At 40.5% G+C, this 24,798-nt stretch overlaps 1 protein-coding gene across 1 annotated transcript; it reads left to right on the top strand.

The window, feature by feature from the left end:
• LOC127435335 (shaker-related potassium channel tsha2-like) lies at window positions 1–24,798 on the top strand. The gene is made up of 2 exons (XM_051688751.1): window positions 1–3,339; window positions 16,987–24,798. The coding sequence occupies exon 1, from the start codon at window positions 352–354 to the stop codon at window positions 1,777–1,779; it is 1,428 nt and encodes a 475-aa protein (XP_051544711.1). The 5' UTR covers window positions 1–351; the 3' UTR covers window positions 1,780–3,339; window positions 16,987–24,798.

Here is a 24,798-nt window from a genome sequence, read left to right as displayed (position 1 = left end):
ATTGGGTTCCAATAACGTTTTAAAACTTGATGTCAATATAATTTCAACGCATTGCAAAGCAGTTTCATGTTGCAGGTAAGAATGTTTAGAAAGAAATATGAACTAGACACGCGATCACATTTTAATAATAATAATAATAATTGTGTAAATATTCATAGACACCGCGCGCGAAGGGAGGGAGGGAGTGAGCAAGGAAGGGAGGGCTTTGCTGCTTAAAATGCTGTGAATGTGCCAACTTGGGGAGGAAAATGCGCGCGACAACAGCTAAGTGACGCGACACGCGCCGCTCTACAAGTTCTCGCACGCTTTTTCTGAGGCGCGAAAAACACTCGCCCTTCTGAGGGGACAAACATGACCGTGGTGCCCGGGGAGAACCTCGACGAGACTGTGGCACTAACAGCCCTCTCCCAAGATGTGTACGACCCCGAACGAGCTGACCAGGAGTGCTGCGAGCGGGTGGTCATCAACATCTCGGGGCTCCGCTTCGAAACCCAACTGAAGACATTGGCGCAATTCCCGTCCACCTTACTCGGCGACCCCAGGAAACGAATGCGCTTCTTCGACCCTCTGAGGAACGAGTACTTCTTTGACAGAAACCGACCCAGTTTTGACGCCATCCTTTACTACTATCAGTCTGGAGGCAGGTTACGGAGACCCGTCAACGTTCCCGTGGACATCTTTATGGAGGAGATTAAGTTCTACGAGTTGGGAGAAGAAGTCATTGAGAATTTTAAAGAGGATGAGGGCTTCATTAAGGAGGAAGAGCGACCTTTGCCAGAAAACGAGTTCCAGCGGCAGGTCTGGCTCTTGTTCGAGTACCCCGAGAGCTCTGGACCCGCGAGGGGTATCGCGATAGTGTCCGTGCTCGTCATTTTGATCTCAATCGTCATCTTTTGCTTGGAGACTTTACCAGAGTTTAGGGAAGATGGAAAAATGCACCAGGAGCACCTCGCGACCAACGGAACTGTTGGATCCAAGAAGCCAAATCCCTTCACTGACCCCTTCTTCATTGTGGAGACCCTTTGTATAATTTGGTTCTCCTTTGAATTGTTGGTGCGGTTTCTCGCGTGCCCGAGCAAGCCCGCCTTTTTCAAGAACATCATGAACACGATCGACATCGTGGCGATTATTCCCTACTTCATCACCTTGGGTCTAGAGTTGGCCGAGCATCAGGGCAACGGGCAGCAGGCCATGTCGCTGGCCATCCTGAGGGTCATTCGTTTGGTGCGAGTGTTCCGCATCTTCAAGCTCTCCAGACACTCCAAGGGGCTCCAGATCTTGGGGAAGACCCTACAAGCGAGTATGCGGGAACTCGGTCTTCTCATATTCTTCCTTTTCATTGGAGTTATACTGTTCTCCAGTGCCGTCTACTTCGCCGAGACGGACGACCCCGACTCGGGGTTCAGCAGCATCCCTGATGCCTTCTGGTGGGCAGTGGTTTCCATGACAACTGTGGGCTACGGGGACATGTGCCCAGTCACCATAGGTGGCAAAATTGTGGGCTCTTTATGTGCGATCGCTGGCGTGCTCACTATTGCTCTCCCGGTGCCCGTCATCGTGTCCAATTTCAATTACTTTTACCACCGGGAGACCGAGCACGAGGAGCAGTTACAGTACACGCATGTAACATGTGGCCAGCAGCAACCGTCATTTGGCGAATTTAAAAGGAACGACAGCACACCATCCCTCTCGAAATCAGATTCAGAAGATGGAGATTCGGTCAAGTACACCAACTGCAGCCCCCATAAAGCGTGTACAGAGAAACTTCCCGATGTATGAATGTGGACAAACACAACCAAAGAAACGCACTTTTCTCTGTGAGTACATCCTCATCGCTCGCTCCGGCTTGAGTAGATGTCTAATAACCGTGAGGAACACTTTATTTGAAAAGGCTAACAGTATATTTAATGCGCGTTTATTTTCGAAACTGTCTTGTGTTGTTGTGATCGTCGATCATCGGAGCGCGCAGACGTAAAACGAAACTGTAGCTATCTAGCCGCAAAGAAATACAAATAAAGAATACGCAAAAATATAGGTACGTATATTATAAACAAGCCCTATTCAATAGATGTGTAGCACTTTATTCATGTAGGTTTAATTAACAAATTCGTTGATGCGTTAATTACTTATTTTAAAATGTATTTATTTTTTGCGAATTCGACAGCTGTGCGATAATAACGTTTACATACAAGTTGCTTATTTGGAGAGAAATATTAGGACCAATATATATATTTTATAGCATTTTTTATTCGATTGTTTGTTTGTTTGATGAGGATGACAGTTCAGTTGCAAGGTCATTTGGAAAAACGACTTGCACCAGCAATGGCAATCAATTCTATTAGCTATGTGCGTAGCTATAATGCTTTATTTTTTTCAAGAAGATCGGTAGAAGAGCGAACCAGCTTTATACTGCAATATATTTCATTTTTACGGTTGTCATAATTGTTTCTGCAGTGACAACAATACATTTTGCAGCATTGCTTTACAGGTTATTGCTTCTTAAAATATTGATCCATTTTTAGCACTAAGTAGGAGCAAAGACAGAGCACTGCAGGGCTGAAACTTTGCTGATCAGCAGTGAGTTTGAAAATAACTTCATATTATCAACAGATGTGTAGGGAATAATGAATGAACAGGTTGGCGCCTAAATCGGAGTACGGTCATTTTAAAATCCAGTAGTGACATCTAGTGGAGAAGGCTGAAACTGCAAGAAGAAAATGTGTTTCCATAGCAACCTTCCAGACTATTCTCGAGACATTAGGCAATATGTAGTTCCTTAAATGTGTTCACAAGAAAGACTGCTGGTGCTTATATTCAAAACAAAATACATTCTTTCATAAATTCAGCAACATATTTAGCCCCAGGCATTTCGATGGAATGTTAGCCTATTAGTCGGCCTAGTTTAAATAAATAAAGCCAGAAAGGCTCATTCAAAACATCACAGAGGATAAAACACAGTGTAATAATAATAATAATAATAATAATAATAATAATAATATATAAACACACACACACACACAGGCAACACCAATCAAAAAGCAGCTAAAAAAATTGAGAAACATCAATATTTCTGCTCTGCACCAACGTCAGGAGGACATCATGCGTACAGCACAAAAAAGGGATTCATTGTGACGTCACAGTGAGGAGGGAAAACCTTGGCCGCCTATTGGCTGGATTAGGAGAATCAACACCGCAGAGAATTCCTGCAATGTCAATAATGGAATAACTAAACGTGAAAGCAAATATTTCCAGCCACACCACATCATCAACTACCTCCACAAACTTTCTGTTCTTTTAATTGGATTTTCACCTTAACATGAAGGATTTGCGCAGGATGAGGTATGTTAACACTGCAACAACACAGACAAAACATGACTTTGTGTGTTAGAAAAATATATAAGAAATATTTATATTGTGTCTTATTTTAAAAAAGACAATAATACATACATTGTTTACAATAACATTTCTTACTGTAGGTTTCCTGAAAATGTCTGAATTAAACAAGCCACATCTTAAACCAGTATAATCAGATTGACACATCTAAATGTAGATTTATATTGCTAATTACACTATAGATCAATAGCTGATGGGGATTCAGTGAAACTAATAAAGATTCTGCATCTTTACTAGTTTGTTTTCTCAAACACTAGAGGGCAGTGTGTGTTAATTTTTTATTATATTGAATCAACATCCTTCCTGTAATAATTGACCTAATGAGCATTATTAGTCTGTTCTACTTAATACTCAACACGGCTGTTTGACACACACATGACACTTGACTTGAGATAATAAATTAAAGTGAACAATAAAACAGGTGCACATAAAGTTGTATGCGTTCAGATGGAATTTTGGATTTTATTATTTACAAAAAAAGATACTAGAAGATAATATAGTGACTATTCTTCAGAATCTAGACCTCCTGTATTCCATTACAGATTACAGAATACATGCTGTAAAATGTAATTTGTAACGTATTATTTTAGATTACTCAAGGTCAGTAATGTATTCTAAATACTTTGTTAAAGCTCCATGATAAATTATGTTTTATTTATTAATATTAAGTGTGCTTGAATTCCTGCATACATACAGGAATATAATCATGATTGATCATAGAGCTTTCTGCTATAGATTTATTATAGAGAATTTAGTTTAGAAATGGATTTGGAAGAACAGGCAATATATTATCTAAGCAGGGCTGGGTCTCACTCCAGATTTCTTTATTTCATTAAGATTTCAATTCGATTAGATTACAGTTCATTTTTGTATATTTCAGTTTTGCCTATAATGTCCATTTTGCCTATATACGAAAACATTCTCTCTCAGCTAATGCTGTTAAATGTGCAGGGGAAGACATTTTATTTGATCATTTTGTTCACCTTTTTGTTAGCTTGTAATAATACACAAGCTGGTCTCACAGAAGTGTTACGCTCAGCGCATATTTAAAAAAAAAAAAAAAATGTTATCCCCTTTTCTCCCCAATTTGGAATGCCCAATTCCCAATTTAAATATAAATTATTTTAGAATATATTTTGTAAGAATACAGTCATGAATTGAGTGTCAGTCCACTGCAGCTGTTGAAACGGCCATATCAAGTTACATGAGGGTATTTCCTGACCCACTACAACTTTGTTCTGTTACAATGTGCATGTGTGTTTAATGTTTTATAAGGGAATGCTGGTCTGGTCACATGGAAAATAGACAGAAATAAGAGTGAGACAACATTGTGTTGTTTGTTCTCCTTATAGATCTCTCTCACACACACACACACACACACACACTTGACTGTTATATTCACTTTACCAAAGGTCATGTTATTTCAAGCTGTGGTTTCTTTTCATAATCCAGAAGGATCCTTTGGCACTTGCGTGAAATAGTTTTTCCAAACATGAAAATTCTGTCATCATTTACTCACACTCAAACACATATGACTTTTTTTTCATCAGTGGAACACAAAAGTAGACAAATAATTAATAATAATTAAAAAAAGTCATCCACTACAAATCACTAATTACTTCTTTAAAATTTTAATTAGATTAATTTACTGATGACTAATGTGCAAAAGTAGTCACAATACTAATTACATTACTTTTAACTTACTTCCTTAAACACCTTTAAAGAAAAAGTTTTGTTTATCTGCTCAAAAATTCAAAATAATGTCTATATTTACTTGTTCATTGTCGCACACAAGTCATACACTCAGCATTACATATTTCTCCCTTAAAATGACTCATTAGGGGTCACATGCCCTTCAGCTCACAGAATTGCAAACAGACATGCATATGAACCTAATTTATGTTTTTCATGTTGATAACATGTTTGAAATGTATTCTGTATAATAATATTTTATAAATATGTGTAACCCAAGTACTTAAAAGTAATTAATTGAAAGTCTGTATTTAAATAATCTGATTACAGGAATTTAAAATGTGATGCATTGTACTCAGTGGTGTGCAGTACATAAATCGGGAACCCTGGGAACCTCAAAACCCAAGGTGAAAATAATACGTTTGATTGGTCAGATTTTATGTCACTCTGCTAATACAAATAAACAGAACCCTTTAAAATATACTGTGAATGTGGACGCAGTAACAGAGCTACAGCTTGATAATGAGCAGTTTTAATTGGCTGCCAAGGATCCTTACACTTCAAAATAACTTAACATTACTGTAGACTACCTCAGATATCTTTGTATTGTTTCTTCTGTTGATGAAGTCGTATATTACTGTATTTTAATACATTTTATTTGTGAATTGCATACAGTGCATTCATTTTTTCACATTTTGTTATGTTGCAGCTTTGTGAAAAAAAAAATAATAATAATTTAAAGCATTTAAGCATATCAATCTACACTCCATAACCCATAATGACAAAGCAAAAACCAGATTTTTGATAATTTATTAAAAAGAAAAACTGAAATATCACAAGTATTCAGACCCTTTGCTATGACACTTGAAATTTAGCTCAGGTGCATCACATTTCTCTGGATCATCTTTGAGATGTTTCTACACTTTGACTGGAGACACCTGTGGCAAATTAAATTGATTGGACATGAATTGGAAAGGCACACACCTGTCTATATAAGGTCTCACAGCTGAAAATGCATAACAGAGCAAAAACCAAGCCATGAGGTCAAAGGAACTGCCTGCAGAGCTCAGAGACAGGATTGTGTTGAGGCACAGATCTGGGGAAGACTACAAAAAATTTCAGCTGAATTGAAGGTTCCCAAGAGCACAGTGGCCTCCATAATACATTGAAGGAGTTTGAAACAATCAGGGTCTATATACACAAAAAATCTTAAGGATAAAAGTAGCTCCTAATGCGGAAATATAGGAGCATCTCTTAAAAATCAGGGGCGTGTCACTCCTAATGTTAGGACTCATAAAATTTTCATAAAGCATTTTAATGCTAAAAGTAGCTTCTAAACCCACAACAGCTTAGAAGTCATCCTGAGGACTTCTAACTCCTTAAGAGTGACTTACAAACGATCTAAAGCATGACTGCTGTTGTCAATCCACATTAAAAACATATATTAGAATATTATTATGACATTGACCATTTAAAAAGGTATCGCCTGAATCACAACTGAGTCAATGCATTTTAATAATATAATATTATAATATTATAAATATTATAATGTTGACATTGATCTTTAGAAAAGGTATCGCCTGAATTGCGAGTGTTTTTATTATTATAACCTTAGTTAGAGATGCATTTACCTCTCCCACAAACTGAAATGACCCAATTACATCGGAGATAAAGGTTTTGACAACTCTGCGCTTGCTGGCCACATCAAAATAAAACGTCTCGGTTACTGTCATAACCTCCATTCCCTGATGGAGGGAAGGAGACGTTGTGTTGATGTAGTGACACTAGGGGTAGCTCTTGGGAGCCCTAAACACCTCAGATCTTTGAGAAAAGGCCAATAAGAATTGGCGAGTGGAATTTGCATGCCACTCCCCTGGACATACAGGTATAAAAGGAGCTGGAATGCATCCACTCATTCAGGTTTTGTGCTGAGGAGCCGAGACAAGGTCCAGGCCATTTCAGCGGGTAGTACAGCATTGTGGCAAGAGGGACACAGCGTCTCGTTCCCTCCATCAGGGAACAGAGGTTACGACAGTAACTGAGACAGTAACATCCTGTCCAGGAGCCAGCGGCTGCGTGCCCATTGCACACAGCGCCCCAGCCTGACTTGGAGGCATCTGTTGTAACCAAGACGCGCCAGGACACTTGCTGTAGGGGTCATCGAGACCGAGTCTAACTCCATGCCGAGAAAAGAGATGCTCTGAACTTGCTCTTCAGAGCTTGCTCTTTTCCCAGTTGACCCGAAGCCCTAGACGGCTGAGGTGCAAGAGCATCACGTCCCTGTGTGCACACAGCAACTTTTTAGAGTGTGCTAGGATCAGCCAGTCATCGAGGTAGTTGAGTATGCGGACACCCACTTCCCTTAGCGGGGCAAGAGCTGCCTCTGCGACCTTCGTGAAGATGCGAGGGCACAAGGACAGGCCGAAGGGGAGGACCTTGTAGCAAACAGCAAACCGTAGGAAGTGTCTGTGTCGAGGTAAAATCGAGACATGAAAGTACGTGTCCTTCAGGTCTACCGCCGCGAACCAATCTTGATGCCGGATGCATGCCAAAATGCACTTCTGCATCAGCATCTTGAATGGGAGTCCGTGCAAGGCCCGGTTCATTACTCGCAGGTCCAGGATTGGCCGCAACCCACCGCCTTTCTTCGGCAAGGTGAAGTAAGGGCTGTAGAACCCTTGCTTCATCTCGGCTGGAGGGACAGGCTCTATCGTGCCCTTCTGCAGAAGGACCATGATTTCCACACGCAGGATGGCAGCGTTCTCGCCCTTCACCGATGTGAAGTGGACACCACAGAACCGGGGCGGTCGCCTGGTGAACTGAATCACATAGCCGAGTCGGATGGTCCTGGCCAACCAATGCGACGGGTTGGAAAACGCTAGCCATGCGTCCAAGCTCCAGGCGAGGGGCACTAAAGGGAAAATCGCACCTGACGTACCTGGGGGTGGGGCCTCCCGGTGGAGGGGAGCAGGAAACGCCGCGTTGAGGAGCGTCGCTTCGACCCTAGGTGGCTGCGCTGAGGGAACCCTCGAAGCACTTACCTTGCTCTGCGTACCCGGCGTAGGGCGAGTTGGTGACTGAGTAGGGCCTTTTGGGCCGTCCTCGAGACTCGTCACAACCGGCTGGCCGGGGGTGTAGTTTACGCAGTGCAGCCGGACGCGTGAAGGTGGGGGGGCCGCGTTCACGAGGTAACGGCAAAGGTAACGGCCAAGGTACGGCCAAGGTAACGGCCAAGGTAACGATGGTCGTGGGCACCGGCTGTGTGACCCAAGGTGAGAGGAAACTGCTCTTTTTTCAACAAAGTGGGTACCGCAGCCCATTTGGGGTGTGGCAAATACAGAACATAAGGGGAACAAAAGATTCTCCTCCTGGCCCTCCATTGGGGGATGGAGTGGTCTGGTCACCAGCTCCCGAGTTCCAGCAGACATCTTCATCCTTGGGTCGTCCATCTCAGGGGTGCTTAGGAGCCTTTTTGGGGGTCTTAGTGCCAGGTAGTGAGATGAGGGGCAATGTTCTCGCAATGAGAACATGAACCATCTGCAAACGCTTCCTCAATGTGATTACGGCCCAGACACGTGAGGCAGCGATCGTGGCCGTCAGGGTCGAGGTGGAGAGGTAACGACCGCACCCAGAAACTACACAGAGACGGAAGGGCATCTTTAAAAAGACGCATCTTTAAAAAGACATTCACATCAATGTGTTTGCTTTAATAGAGGAAAATATACTCTTTGCTCAGAATATATACTCTTTTAGCGCTGTCGAAGCGCCCAGGGGCGTACTCTGCACTTCTCATTGAGAGGTGAATGGACCGGCAGTGGAATTCAGCTTGCTGACACACAACCGCTCGGCTCCGAAGAACAAATCTGAATGAGTGGATGCATTCCAGCTCCTTTTAAACCCATATGTCTGGGGGAGTGGCATGCAAATTCCACTCGTCAATGCTCATTGGCTTTTTCTCAAAGATCTGAGGTGTTTGGGGCTCCCAAGAGCGACCCCTAGTGTCACTACATCGACACAACGTAGAATGAGTGACAGATAGGGAACTGTGTAGCATGGATGAATTGGGAATTTCTGTCATCCGTCAGCATAATCATCTATCAAACAATAAATACCCTCTCCAGAACGCACATCATCTGAATACTTTCTGAGTGCACTGTATACATTTTTAAATAAATAACTTTTGCATCTCCATGCAAGATTTTTTTTTTTTTTACCCCTTCTCTGAAGGATTTAAAGAGGCTGACTGCAAGCTACTGGTTACACTACTTTTTTATTACTTAAAAAGTAATCAGAATACACTTAACACTGACAATGACAGTTCACATCTGTTAAGGTCAAAAAGCACTATAAAGAGCTTCATACAATTCGTGCACTAGGACTATATGCATTAAAGGTGCACTCAATGATATCTTGTGCTGACACGTAGTGGCGTAGATGGAGAATTAAGCCCAGTACCAAGTAGAAAAAATCAGAATAAAGCCTGATTCGGATGGTATTCGTTTTCCGGACATATGTTCATAAAGTTACTGTTACTACAGAGGTCCATAATGTTCATTGTCTTTTGGCACAGGATTATCAGTTTCTGTAGAAACTGCTGAGATGGGTGTGTCTGTGTCATTTAAGCATAGTTGTCGATTCAAAACAGCCCTGTGAGTCGCACATAATCTAGTTCCAACACTATTCCTCATGGCAAGACAACATGGCGAAATATTCTGAAACCTTACGCTGTTTGAAGGAGATCCCATATTAATATATTATATAACTTTACAGTAGTGACATATCTGTAATAACTATGGTAATTTGGTGGAAACTACGGTTACCATTATTCATTATTTAAGGGCTAATTTAGGATTAAGTATTACACGTAAACCTAAACAGATCTGTCACAGTTTTATTAAGCTGATTACCAAACAATTGCAGCAATTAGGTTTTTAAAATGTTTGCATTATGGGTCATTTTTGTTAGTGGTCGGCCAATATATTGCAGAGGCTGATATATCGGCGATATTCAGAATTTTTTAATTATCTGCATCGGCTGATAAATTTTCCCGTTTCGCCGATTTGATCTTAAGGCTGGGAGGGCACTGAGAATCGCCTGCTTGCATGTGAAACATCTGAGACATGAAAATGACCAATCACATTTAAAAACATTTTTTTTTTTACTTGCCATTGTGTTAGTACAATAATAGACCATTGTGTAATACAGTCTCATTCAAACGGTCTGCACATCAGAGCCGCAACAAATGGGGGGAAAAAAGCCACTGTATTGTGATTTCCGTATGGCAGAGCAACCATTTTCAATTGTTCTAATAATAAGAAAAGTTTCTTTAGTACCAAATTAGCACTTTACAATGCTTTTGTAAGGAATAGGTGACACTAGGGCTGCAATGAATGATTATTTTGATACTCGATTAATCTTCGCTTATTTCTTCGATTAATCAGATAAAAAAATAAATGTTATTTCCTGTATTTTATTAAAATATGATTTTTTTAAAAACAGAAATTATAAAGGCCATAAGGATTTGGTTCGATTACATTACTGAATTCATGATTCTATACTCTCACAAAACTTTGAACAAGGCCTGAATCATGAAAAGTTAAGTTTGAATTTATTATTATTATTACTTTCAGTACATATGCAAAACAGTTCCTTTCATTACTTGTAAAACTTTGTAGAACAAAGTTCATTGATCAAAGTACTGTTCATTAAAGAGTAAAATGATTCATTGGGGATGGAGTGGGACAAAAATCAGCCCAGCAGAGGGCAATAGTGACACCAGAATAGAAATATTAATAATTCTGCCCAGCTGAAATTATACATAATTATGTTAGATACATATGCTTGTACATTGCCACTGATTTTAAGTATTTTAAATTGATATTGTAGGTTTTAAAATAGTATTGTCGCAGATTACATTTTTCTAAAATATTCTTTTAAAAAATATGTGATGTTTATCAAGTAAAATAATGTTTGTCATGGTACAAATTTACTAGTGGAATCAGACATTACATTTGGCATTATCAGGACGATCAAATATCAGGACCCTTGGCATTATTATTATACATTATATTCATCATTATATAGAGTTTACTACAGTACAGTCATCTGTAAACGCAGTACAAATTTAATCTCGAGCACCTACCCCAGAACAGGGCTCTTAGTTAGCACGTGTACTGGGCCGGCAGCAAGTCTCTCCGAAAACTCGACTGCCACAGGGCTCGGAGGAAGTCAACCAGGGAACATAGTTTGTGAACACTACTGGGAATTAATGGCGCACGTCTTCAGCTCAAAAGAGGTGGAAGGCGCTATGTGCAAGCGATACACCCGGCCGGCTATCCCGGGCTTATCCGCTTGTATTGCCATAGCTATGGCGTCAATGAGCCAGTGGGCGATCCTCTGGTTGGAGACAGCGCGTCCTTTCCGCTGTGCACCAAAGCAGACAAAGAGCTGCTCAGAGATTCTAAAGCGATCCAAATAGATGCGTAAAGCGCGCACTGGACACAGCAACGATAGGGCTGGGTCTGCCTCCTCCTGAGGCAGCGCTCGCAGGTTCACCACCTGATCCCTAAAAGGGGTCGTGGGAATCTTGGGCACATAGCCCGGTCGGGGTCTCAGGATCACGTGAGAGTAGCCCGGACCGAACTCCAGGCACGTTTCGCTGACAGAGAATGCTTGCAGGTCTCCTACCCTCTTGATGGAAGTGAGCGCAGTCAGGAGGGCAGTCTTCAAGGAGAGTGCCTTAAGCTCAGCTGACTGCAAAGGCTTAAAGGGGGTTCTCTGTAGACCCTGAAGAACTACAGAGAGGTCCCATGAGGGAACGAGGCGCGGTCTGGAGGGAGGGGGCCCTAGCCTGAGTGATCGTGTCTACCACCGTGGGTAAGGGTAACCTTCGGTCGGTCGGTCGCCGAGCGCAGTTCCTGCATCAGATCTGGGGTGGAACTATCCTTGTGCAGTTCTTGTAGTGCCTTGGCTCGGTGGACCTGCAGGAGAGCCATGGCGTGCAGGGCAGAGGCGGCTTGTCCAGCAGCGCTGTAGGCTTTAGCCGTCAGGGACGACGTGAACCTACAGGGCTTGGACGGGAGCTTTGGGCGTCCGCACCAGGTGGTGGCACTCTGCGGGCATAGGTGCTCCGCGAGCGCCTTATCCACCGGGGGAATCACCGTATAGCCCCTGGCTGCCCCGCCATCGAGAGTAGTGAGGGCAGGGGAACTGAGGAATTGGGGCCGGGCAGTAAAAGGTGCCCCCCACGATTTCGTCAGCAAGCCGCGAGGGTTCAGGGGAGAGCGGAGGGTTCCACTCTAGCCCAACGCTCACGGCCGCCCGGGAAAGCATGTCCATCATCTCCGCATCAGCCTGTGACTGGGCAATCGTCCCCGAGGGGGGGAGCCCAGTTGAGGCTTCTGCGTCCGACTGGACAAACCCGCTCTCCGATGCTGCGCTCGAGAACTCATCATCTTCACAGGCTCCGAACAAGAGGCCAGACTCACCGTGAGACGAGCCGGCAGACTCATCCAGAAGCCCGACTGGGGCAGACGAGCGTGCTGGGAAATGGGAGGTCCGCAGGGGGATACCCGGCGGAGGCGATCCTATTGGGGTCCCCAAATCACCCCCAGTGCTGGCCGCGCTGGCCTCATACCCGTAGGTAGAAGGACCGAAAGCAAGCTGCGACCGCAATGTTGCCATGGTCATGTTCTCGCAGTGAGAACATGAACCATCCATGAACGCTGCCTCCATGTGGGTCGCGCCCAGACATGAAAGACAGCAATCATGACCAACCGAAGTTGAGAGATTCGGTTGGTCAACCGCAACCAAGAATAACACACAATCGGAAAGGCATCTTCAAAAAGACATTCCGTGTGTGCTGCTCTTTTAGAGAAATATACTCTTTTAGAGAATTAAACTCTTTCAGAAAATATACTCTCTTTTTTCTGCCGAAGCGCCCAGGGGCGTTCCCTGCAGTGCACCAGTGCAGAGGAGGGAGAAGCCGCTGAAATGTGCCGTCAGATCCAGCAGAGGTGAATGAACAGTAGAAATTCAGCTCAATGAGCATGACCGTTCGGCTCCGAAGAGAAAATCTGAATGAGTGGTTGCATACCAGCTCCTTTTATACCCGTATGTCCAGGGGAGTGGCATGCAAATACCACTCACCAATTTTCATTGGCCTTTTATCAAAGACCAGAGGTGTCTCGGGCTCCCAAGAGTGACCCCTAGTGTCACTACATCGATACAACGTCGAGTGAGTGACAGATAGGGAACTCCTTTCTCCTTCTACCCTTATATCAATTTGCATGGGATCAGTATAACCTGGGGTTATTTTTACTTGCCGTGTTTTAAGCCCTATTCGGACTGGATTAGTTTTACGGACATATGTCCGTAAAGTAATTATTACTGTGGACATCTGTAATATTTACAGTCAATTTGCACGGGATAAGCGATGTTTGTAAAAATCCCAGACATGGGTGTGTCATGACAGCATTTAAGCTCTGCTGTCACCCATAACTAACCTATTAGAAAATGTATACTGTGCTGATTAATTATGCAGGAAATATTAAACATGAGCATATAATATATCTGTGATTATTAGAAGAAATTGATTGGAACTTCTGGCTAAATACAACAGAAGTGGTGACATTAACAAGCCTGCAATCATATATTACTTGATATATACTTGATTTAAAATATGGAATCCCTTCACACATTAAGTAATTTTATGTTCCAAAACGCGGGGCTCAACACAATTTCCCGCATTCACTCTGCTCAAATTTCGTGCAATGTGCAGTCCTTATAAAGTCTGGAAAAATGACTTATATGACCATTTCAGATATAATTAAAGTCATAGGGAAGCTCTGGTAATTATTAAATTACTCCACATCCCCATGTAAACCAGAATGACACATTCAGTCAGATTCTCGAACAAATGACTCTTATTAAATTTTTTTTTTTTTTTTTTTTAATCTAAATTGCATAAAAACTTCATGAAGCATGACAAGTGTAGTCCGATTCCTTATGGGTCTTATGAGTCAGTTTGTTTGACTTCACAACTGAAAACCTCATGAACAAATGACTCTTTTCAGCTGTGTTTTTGTTTTTGTTTTTTTTAGTTAATGAAAAACGTACTGAAACGCAAGTCATTCCGAGAAATCGGAATCGGAACCAGAATCATTAAATTCCTTATGATTCCCATCCCACATTCTTGCATATATGCTAATTGAACACAATGCTAGTCTAGACACTAGCTTCTTTGGAGGGCAAGATTATCAGTGATAATTATAGAAATTGTCATCTGTTCCTCCCACAGAACTGTCTGATGACATCAAAACACTTGGAATATAGTGCACATAGTCATATGGACTACTTTTAAGATACTTTTATAGTATTTCTTTGTCATTTTTGGAGCTTGACAGCCGTGGTCACTATCAGTTGTCATTGCATGGACAAGAGCTGTGTGAAGATTCTCCTTTCATGTTCCAGGGAAAAAAATAACAGCATATGAGTTTGGAACAACATGAGGGCGAGTAAATAATCATAAAATAAATACAAATAATATTTAATCAGTGTCTGTTATGAGAATTTTTTTTTTCTCTTGACCGATGAAAACCCCTGAATACTCCGTCTAAGGATCTAAATACGCATTGACTCTGGAAAATATGGTGAGCAAGACACAACAGTGCCTGCATAATGGTGTTGTCATGTGTGGCACTTGTGCTATTGGCTTGTGTTACAGCTCACAGGTGTTGAGGAGGTCAGCATGACTTTGTGGCTTGCTGCAGTTGTTGGTGCACTGTGAATACAACAGCATGGCTTTAGTTCTGGCTTTCAAGGGGATGAAATTTACAGTGTTTGCAAATCATCAGGGTTAGTTCTAAACATCTAACCTGAAGTAGATAATTTCAGCCTTAAGGCCTTTTCACACTGAACGCGACACAAAGAAGTGAGGCAGATTGCAGATAAACGGTACATTCAATGACAATCTAAATAATTTACCAGAATCCGACGCAGGGAGTGTTTGTGGAGGTAAAGGCACTTGTGAGCTCCAGTTTTCAGGTGAAATGTCCACAAACAGTGGCAAGAAAAAGTATTGTGAATTAGCTGGTTTTCTGCATTATTTGGTCGTAAAATGTGATCTCATCTTCATCAAAGTTACAAGTATAGACAAACAAAATGTGCTTAAGCTAACAACACACAAACAATTATAATCTTTAATGTCATGTTTGAACACATCCCTTTAAACATTCACAGTGATGTGGAAAAAATAAGTGAACCCTTGGATTTAATAACTGGTTAGTCCTCCTTTGGCAGCAATAACCTCAACCAAGCGTTTCAGGTAGCTGAGGATTAGACCTGCACAATGTTCAGAAGAAATTTTGGACCATTCTTCCTTACAGAACTGCTTCAGCTCAGCCATATTCTTAGGATGTCTGGTGTGAACGGCTCTCTTGAGGTCATTCCACAGCATCTCTATTGGGTTACGGTCTGGGCTCTGACTGGGCCACTCAAAAAGGTGAATTTTCTTTTTTTGAAGTCATTCTGTAGTGGATTTACTTCAATGTTTAGAGTCATTGTCCTGCTGCATCACCCAACTTCTACTGAGCTTCAGCTGGTGTACAGCCACCCTGACATTATCCTGTAAGATATCTTGATAAACTTGGGAATTCATTTTTCCCTTGATGATCGCAAGTGGTCCAGGCCCCGAAGTAGCAAAGCAGCCCCAAATAATGATGCCCCCTCTACTTGTAATTCAACGCTGGGATGATGTTTTCATGTTGGTATGTCATGCCCTTTTTACGCCATACGTAGTGCTGCGTGTTGTTCCCAAAAAATTCAACCTTGTTTCATTAGTCCACAAAACAAGTGTCAAGGTGGTCTTTGGAAACTTCAGGCATCTTGGCTGAACAGACACTTCTGGGGAGAGTATACACAGTACTAAATCAAAGTACTAAAGTCTCCATTTATAGACAATTTGTCTAACTGTGGACAGATGAATATCTAAGCTCTTCGAGACAACTTTGTAACCCTTTCCAGCTTTATGCAAAGCAACAATTCTTGCTTGTAGGTCTTCTGAGATCTCTTTTTTTGCAAGGCATGATCCATGTCAGGAGATGCTTCTTGTGAATAGCAAAGTAAAGTACAGCCCCTGTGTGTTATACAGCCAAAAGTTTTGATTGCAACCAGTGATATTTTTGTTCTATTCAGGTATTGTTTGTCCTTCACCTGGTCCAGTTTATTGGTTTATGATCTTTTCTCATAGAGAAAGTTATATGTGCTCTTTATATTGTGTATTAGAGAAATTTATTCTGATGAGAAATTTTACTGTGCATTTTGCGGAACACAATTGTCTGTCATTCTTTGTCATTTAAGTGTTGTTAAATTGAATTGAGATGATATTGAATCGTACATCGAACCGAATCATGAGATAACTATACAGTATCAACCCGCCTAGGAATTAATAAGAGAAAGTGTATATTTTAGGTGCTGTAACTGGTTACCTTTTTTATGTTTTTCACCATTTTTATCACCTTTTTGCCTTCACTAGTTCATTAAAAATGGACCTGCAGTGAGACACAATACTTTTTATAAATATCTATACAAATATATTACAAATATTTCATGTATATGATTCCCACTCTTTCTAACAAAGACATATTTAGGCCTGAAAATCACAGCTTTCAGTTTTAAAAAACCTTCTGACCAGCCCGACACAGCAACACTGGCTCAATTGTTTGGGTCAGGACTATCTGACTATCCGACCAATGGCAGAGTGTTCAGGAAACCTTTTTAAAAACATTACTTTTGTAATTCAATCAAGTGACACTAGTGGTGTAGAAATTACACATTTGACATGTTTTGTGACATCCTGACAATAAACAGTATATTAGAGTTTTGTTCTCTTTTGATTTTCAGGTGCAGTTATGAATATGGGTGTCTGATATTATGCAGAATATCATCAAGGATAACATGAGCCTTCAGCAAAGCAGCACCACACAACTACACATTCACATCTACTGTATGGAAGTCGACAATTTTTCTCTTTGAGATGTACAACGCCTCAAAAGAGTTTGATGAGGGATAGTACTGTCAAATGTGGAATCTAACAGAGGAAACATGGACAACGGGGTACTATGGTAAATGTAAAGATGCTTTTTAAACTTGAAATCACAGATGACATGCACAAAAAAAATTGTTTATTTGCTCAAAACAAAAACCTGCTATTGGGATGTACAGTATGTGCGTGTGCGTGTGTGCATATATGTCCTCATACCAGCTAAGTATATTACGTTTAAACGTTACATATCGTGTGCTATACCAAAACAAATTATGGTATGTGTGGAAAGTTGGCCATGGAATAAATCTTGATTATTATTATTTTAATTTATTCAATTTTTACAAACAAACTCAAAAGTACATGAAATCAGTCATATAAAATGGGAACAATGACGACATACATCAATTATGATAAATTACTTGACTGTTGAGGTTAACATTGTAAAATATCTATTTTTTTAAAGTATCATAGGTTTTATATAAAAATGGAATCTGTTAAACTGGTGTAAGGTTATTTTTGTAGCTTTGTTTAAATTTTTCTAATTGATTTTCAGTTTTCTGTATTTCATTCAGTTTATTTTGCCTACAGCGAAAAGAATCAAAATGTAAAAATGAATTACAGCACCTTTCCGCATCGGATGGTTTATGCAGTACAAATGTTTGTGTCTTTGTTTATTTATTTTACAATCCTTGATATCATTTCAGTATAATTTATCACTTGTCATTGAAAGCATCTACCTCACTGTCCTGTTTGGCTGTTTTACTGCACGTTTACCTCACTGTGTTGAGTTACATCAAGCACATCACAGGCCATATTTCTGGAAGCAGCTTGAGCATATGTCATGGTTTTCCTCATGACTGTAAGCAGTGCTCCATGTGCGGTGATCTGGCTGTGTACATTCTGTAAAAAGGCCAGAAAAATATAAATAATACTGACTGATAATGTAATGAAAAGTCTCAATATGCCCCAAAACAAAATTAAAGGTATCGAAAATGTATTTTCCCTCATGAAATGTTTTCTGTAATATGGTGATTTGTAAGGCAGTGGTTTGCACTGAACATTGTTTTTTGTTTTGTTTTTTTTTACCCTAATTATACATTGGATATTTAGGTAAAATATTGGCGGTTGCAATGCACGAGACAAAGAGTTTCAATATTACTTGAGAGATAATTTTATGGCAGTAGAATTCTCTAGTAAAAGTGTATATAAAATAATAAAATAATATTTAAGTAAAATGCTTGTGTTCAGTTTAAAACAACCAACAGTTATTCATGATCATGCCTGTTCACAAGCACAAATGTACTGTATCAAACATTCATCTGTTATTACATGTTAGCCAATATCACATAGAAACATATGTCTGTGTCTTATGTCAAATTAATGTCCATTATTCTTTTATCATCAGTACATTATTGTTAAACAAATTTCAGTTGTGTAAGTTTTGATGGTCTTCCATGAGAAATCAAGATGCTTTTACTTTATTATGATTTCGTGACTGTCATTATTTTCTGATAAATAAAAAAGTGTATCATCTTCTCTCAGCACTTAGATTGGATATTACTGTTAAATAACATTGTATGGGCCAGAGCAGTGTTGGGAAACTGCAGTTTCAATTAAAAGATTTGCTGATTTGTTTCAGGCATCACTCAAAGGTTTCCCTGAAGTCCCTGCACAGCTTTTTTTGTTCATGTTTTCAATTACGGTACTTAGATTGAGTCAAATATGGTTTATGATGTCACCCACCTCACAGGTTTACTCCTAAACAGAGGCTATGTTCAGAATAATCTTACTGAATACTGTGCAGTACACATGGTATACTCCATAATATATATTTTTTTAAATAGTAACTATATTCAGCAGACATAGTAAGAGTACATTATGTTAGTATGGTATTCTGAACATAGCCATAGTTCTCTTTTAATTTAAGTTAATTAGTGAATCAAAGTTTTACTGAATCACTAAAAAGAACTAACTCAAAAGAATGATTCACTTGTGAATCAGACATCGCTACTATTAGAATGATTGGCATAGACATTGTTAATGATTTTTTTTTTTTTTTTTTTTTATCAGACCTGATATTTAGCGGTGATAAAAAAAAAAAAAAAACACTTTTATTTTTATCTTATTAATGCTATCATTTGCAGTGTATGTGCTGCTGTAGCCCTTGGAGAGAAGAAATATTCCAAAATGTTTATCATGCACATAGGCATAGGTGTCGGGTTTACTGAACATACAAGGGTAAAGAAACAGCTCATCTCTCCCACAGCGGATGTTTTATCATTTATAATGTCACCAAACTGTAATGCCTCCAGTAACTGACTGATCCACCTAATAGGAGAGCCCTTTTTAGGGGAGACCGTGGGCAATTTGTTATTTCTTTAATCACACTCAGAGTAGTATATATATATTTTGCTATATATTTTCATAAATGTTCCATCATATCACTGTTGAGTGTCAAATGCATCTACTCACATATGAAATTACACTGTTGCCTACAAAGTGTACTGTGCAAAACTAGGATAGAAACTGTACGTGCATATCTAACATGTTCCTTTAATACCACCTTGTTAATCAAGTGGTTTATTCAAATGCAAATGCCCATCATTGATGAATACTGCTGTGAGAAATGATCAAACAGCGTTGCACATTTAGTTTCTGTCTAGTTGTTACTTGTTCATAGTAAGCAATAATGCATGATAAATCTGTTGCTTTGCACATGGTTAACTGGTTGTTCATATAAATATATTTCTTTAATAGTGCCTTATATCACATGAATGGATATGCTAACCCTTCCAGATCATGTATATTGAGAAGATAATGTCACTGAAGTTATTTGATTCTTTCTGTAATATGAATGTAAATGCACTCAAAGTCTGCCTTGGATTGTATTGTTCTTTATTAACACAAATGTTAACATCCCATGTCTTTGATCCCCATGTTTCAATTTATGCCACAATTCAAGTCTTTAATTGGGTCTTTCCTTTGATTTACCTGCACAAAATGTGAATTAATGAAACACAGCAAAAACTCAATACAGAAACATGGTCCTACAAGTGTACAAACCATGACATTTATCTAGTTTCTGAAATGCCAACAAAATATGGTAACACTTTAAAGTAAAATTGGATTAGGATTTGATTGAATTAGGTATCAGGAAAGGATTGGATTAGGTATCAGGAATGGATTTGATTAGGTGTCATGAACTAACAATGCACAATAATTTTTCATTAATGTTATTATACACATAAATATACTACTGTTTCATTTTTTCATTCTTTGTGAATTTTCCCCTAATGTTAACAAATTTATTAGTATAGAATTAACGTTAACCAAGATTAATAAATGCTGTAAAATTGATCATTGTTAGTTCCTTGTCATTGTTAGTTAATGCAATTGTTAACATGCAACTATAAAATGAATTTTAAAACGTTACTAAAAATAACTAACTACTCTAAAATGACCAATTACTTAAGTGAAAAACTAATCATATAACTATTTACTTTACTTTAAAGTTACTTTCTAAAAGACTTTCCACTCAATGAGTTCAAAATAATGTCTATATTTCCTCCTCGTCCATTGTCACACACCCTTCACCTGTCAAAGAAAATACAAACAGTCATACATATGAACAAAATTCATATTTTAAATGTATTCTACATAAATAATATTATATTAGAAATATGTGGAACCCAAGTACTTAAAAGTAATTACCTTAATTGAAAGATTGTAAATGTAATCTGATTACAAGAATGTAAAATTTAACATTTTACACTCCATTTTATTTTTACTTTAAAAGTAATATTATTACAGTAACTAACTAGTTTGCATTCAGATTACACTCAGCACTGTTAACGTGTAGGTTCCAACTGAAACTTTGAGAAGCTCCTTCCAGGAGTGATGATTTCTGAAATCCTTTATAATCATGCCCTTCTGGATTGGCTGATGCTGCTTGATGCTCTGCCCCTTATGGGCGCATCATTGCGGGCATGTAAATTGGAGCACAGCGTCATTTCCTCAGGATTTTCTGACTGAAGGTAGGAGAGCGATCTGGGGCCCTTCACAGCAAGAAGTTAGTAGTGCTACAAAGCAAAGTTAGTAGTGTGTCACTCCCTCCTTTCAGGGATCCAAGATTACAGTCGTAACAGAGAAATTGGACAATATGGTCATGAGACCAGTCCAACAGCAATGACACTAGCCAAGCAGGGTAAAGGACATTGACAAATCAACCTTCCTTTGCAGACAAAATCTGGGAAGAGAGAGAAAACATCCAAGTTATAGAACCTGTGTGTTGGTGAAAGCCCAGTCTGCAGCCAGACAGATGTCTTCCAAGTGTTCAATATACATATGTAAAGTCATAATGGGACATAGCATGTGCAGTCTCTTAGCCTTGTCCAACTCAAAGGGAGGAGGACAGAAAGCTTGCAAGGTAACAACCTGAGCCCCTCAAGGGGGTGGACAGCATTTTGGGCACATTTCCCTCTCTAGGCTTGAGAACAGATTTTGATAAGCCTGGTCCAAACATGAGTCATTGAAAAACAAGACCAGAAGGTCCCCGATACATTTGACTGAAGCCAAGCAAGTATCAGCACAGTCTTCAAGGAGGGTATGCGTGAGTTTACCACCTCTAGGACTCAAACGGGGAACCTATCCATACAGTAGCGAACACATATTTGAATTTGATGGCCATTTGTGAGCTACGGCATCCAAGCTGATCTGTCTGAGGATGAAGTCCCCTGTACGTCGTACGTCACATTTATCGACAGGAGATAACACTTGCTCTAGAGGAGAATCCAGCGTGCCAGAGCCAATATCAGGCAAGACCACACTCCTCCCCTGCGATTGACTGCAGTGTTGTCTGTACGGATGTGAAAGCCCCGCACCTCTCAGAGCTAAAAGGACAGCAAGAAATTCTAGGCACTTTATGTGCCACTTTAGCTAGCAAAGCTAAACAGCGGTGCCTCACTAGGAGATGTAAGCGATCATGTTTCCACATGTGATGAGGGACTCTCCAGTTGACCCAGAACTGGAGAGGCCTCGTATATAACAAGCTCAGAGGGATGATGGTGGCCGTGGCTGCCAGCAACCTGAATGCCCACTTGAACTGTCGCAGCAGTAAGGCTCTCCCTGGCTTGAAACTTGTCAAACACTAGAGGATAGATTGAGTTTGTCCGTCTGTCAGAGTTTCATTCCCAAGACCCATCCACATAGCGGGCCAGAGGACACTGGAGTACACCTGTCCCCACTGGGGCCTGAACATCACCAACCCTCGGCAGGATGTTCAGTCAGTTTACCAAGTTTTAAAAACTTGAAATTTGCTAGCTTATGTTTGAGTCTTGGGCAACTGTAACGTGGTTTAAACACCTGGTGACTCTTTATTGGAACATGGTAAACATTTTGCATGCTGCCAACAGCAGCACAAACAGAAACAACACTGATAGAATGATCTCGATCCTGGCGTAGAATGGCAGGGAGACCTAGAGTGTCTCGACAGGGACACGGAGAAGTGTTCCGGGCCTATTTTATTTATTTATTTGGAACCGGAGTAAACTGTTTTGTATGCTCTAGTCCCCGCTTTACGGTTTTCAGACTACAAGGAATTCCTGTTTCGCCCAGGAAGAGGTTTTGCACTGGGACGAGAGCTGGAGGGCGCAATCTTGTGTTTTGGCCATGGCCACTGGGGGCTCACAGTTGGTTCAGTCTCCATCTTTTAAAGAGCTTGAGTGGTGGTGGCGCTTTGCTTTTTTTGCTTTTCTGCCCTAATGAAGAGCGTGAGCGAGCCAGCTGTGCTACAGGGCCACCTCGCCTTGGCAAGATGTGCTTTTAGGCCAGCAACTGCTTCTTAGGTGATTGGAATCCCTCTGTGAAAGCATTCATTGCATCACCAAAGAGTCACTGCTGCGACACCAGAGTGTTCAAAGAACGGCTTTGTCTGTGTCGTGAAGCTCTGACAAATTAAGCCAGATATGATGCAAAGCTAATGCCAGGCTTGCCATAGATCTGCCAATTGCCTGGGTAGTAATCTTGATATCCCGGAGCCTGACATAAAGGCCGCTGCACTGGAGATGTGTGTTCTCGCTGAGTATGGAGCACACAATGTTTGACCAGCTGGTCGAACAGCTCGGGAAAGAATGGCACCAGATGGCAGGACTTGAAGTCAAGAACGCTCATGCGCATCAACTGTGGGCCATTCGAGCTGTAGTTTCTCGACCGCCTTGAAGAGAACCTCCATTAATTTAGCGTCAGAGGCAGATCTCACTTGGTTTTTCAGCCCGCAGGGGAAAATACCATCAAACTCATCGACTGAGTGTGACCAGGTCTCGCCGTCAGAGGCCTGGCGATATATCGTCACCGGCAAACTTGATCACACTTTTCGGACCAGTGGTGGGGAAAGATCTTCACGGACATACTGAATGGGTGAAGCCGCTTGATGTGGAGAAGAGGACACACCCAAGGCCTGAGATTGTGAAAAATCATCTTTAAAATCTCTGTGCTCTACATCCTGGCCTTGCACGCCACCTCAGTGGCAGAAGGTGGGGGGACCACCGTCATCCTTCAAAAATCGAGCCGAAAGCAAAGCATTTTGAGTTTCATGCATACACAGTGAACGCAATCAGTCTCACTGAGCGCTGCTTCCACGTCAGCTTGGCCTAGGCAAACAAAGCTGCGCACATGACAATGGAAAATATCACTCGTATGGAGAAAAACATTGCGAAACACCATCTTTTTAAAGACATTGTTAAGCAAAATGCTTTTTTAGTTTCTTTTTCAATTAAAGAAACACAATGCAATAATATGAAACACTGAAGTGTTCAAAAGATACGCTGTTAATCGGAGCACAACAGGGAGAAGAATAAATATCCACTCGCTGTGAAGGGGTGCAAATCCAAATGATGAATTGAAGAGTCAGGTTTCCAGAGCACGGGAGATATAATCACAATGCGCTGCATTCTGGTTTATGTGCCCACAATGATGCACACAAGAGGGGCAGAGCATCAAGCACCATCTGCGAATCCATATTGGCATGATTCTAAAGGGTTTCAGAGATGGTCACTCCTGGGAGGAGTTTCCCATAGCGTTAGCTACTGTAGCAGCGTTGAAGTGAATGACTTGAAAGGGAACTAATTAAGTGTTAAATAAAATGCTTTAGCATTACCCCATAAAAGAATGATCAGATTTGTATTTAGTTTAACAATAAGAGTATGATAAAAATACAAAGAACTTAAACTACCAACAGTCTCCATTGAGTCATCATGAGTTTTTATATCGCTTGTATTTTTGTGTGTGTGTAAATGTGTGTAGTTCAGCTAGCCCTATCACAAGAGCCTTAGCACTCTGTAACATGTTAAATCCATACAAACATGTCTAATATGTCTATTATGATGTGAGTTTGTGTACTAACTATCTGTCATGTTCTAACTGCCTCTGTAAAACAATCATTAGAATAATTGTATTGTGTAAAATTCATCAGAGACCTTAAACTTATATGACTTTGAATCAGGAGTCCAGTAGTGTCTACTGTCTAGTGTACTTACCCAACAGGGGGATGAATTCAATGTTTAGTTCATTATGTAAATGTATAGCATACAGTAATTTGGCAAAATATGTTGTTATAGAGTTACTTGAGGTAATATCTCTATATATTTTAACCATAAACGTACATAATGTATGCA

The sequence above is a fragment of the Myxocyprinus asiaticus genome, chromosome 45 (genome assembly GCF_019703515.2).
Source record: "Myxocyprinus asiaticus isolate MX2 ecotype Aquarium Trade chromosome 45, UBuf_Myxa_2, whole genome shotgun sequence".
Lineage (NCBI taxonomy): Eukaryota > Metazoa > Chordata > Actinopteri > Cypriniformes > Catostomidae > Myxocyprinus > Myxocyprinus asiaticus.
The sequence above is the reverse complement of the archived record's forward strand: the minus strand, read 5'-3'. Positions and strand labels throughout refer to the sequence as shown.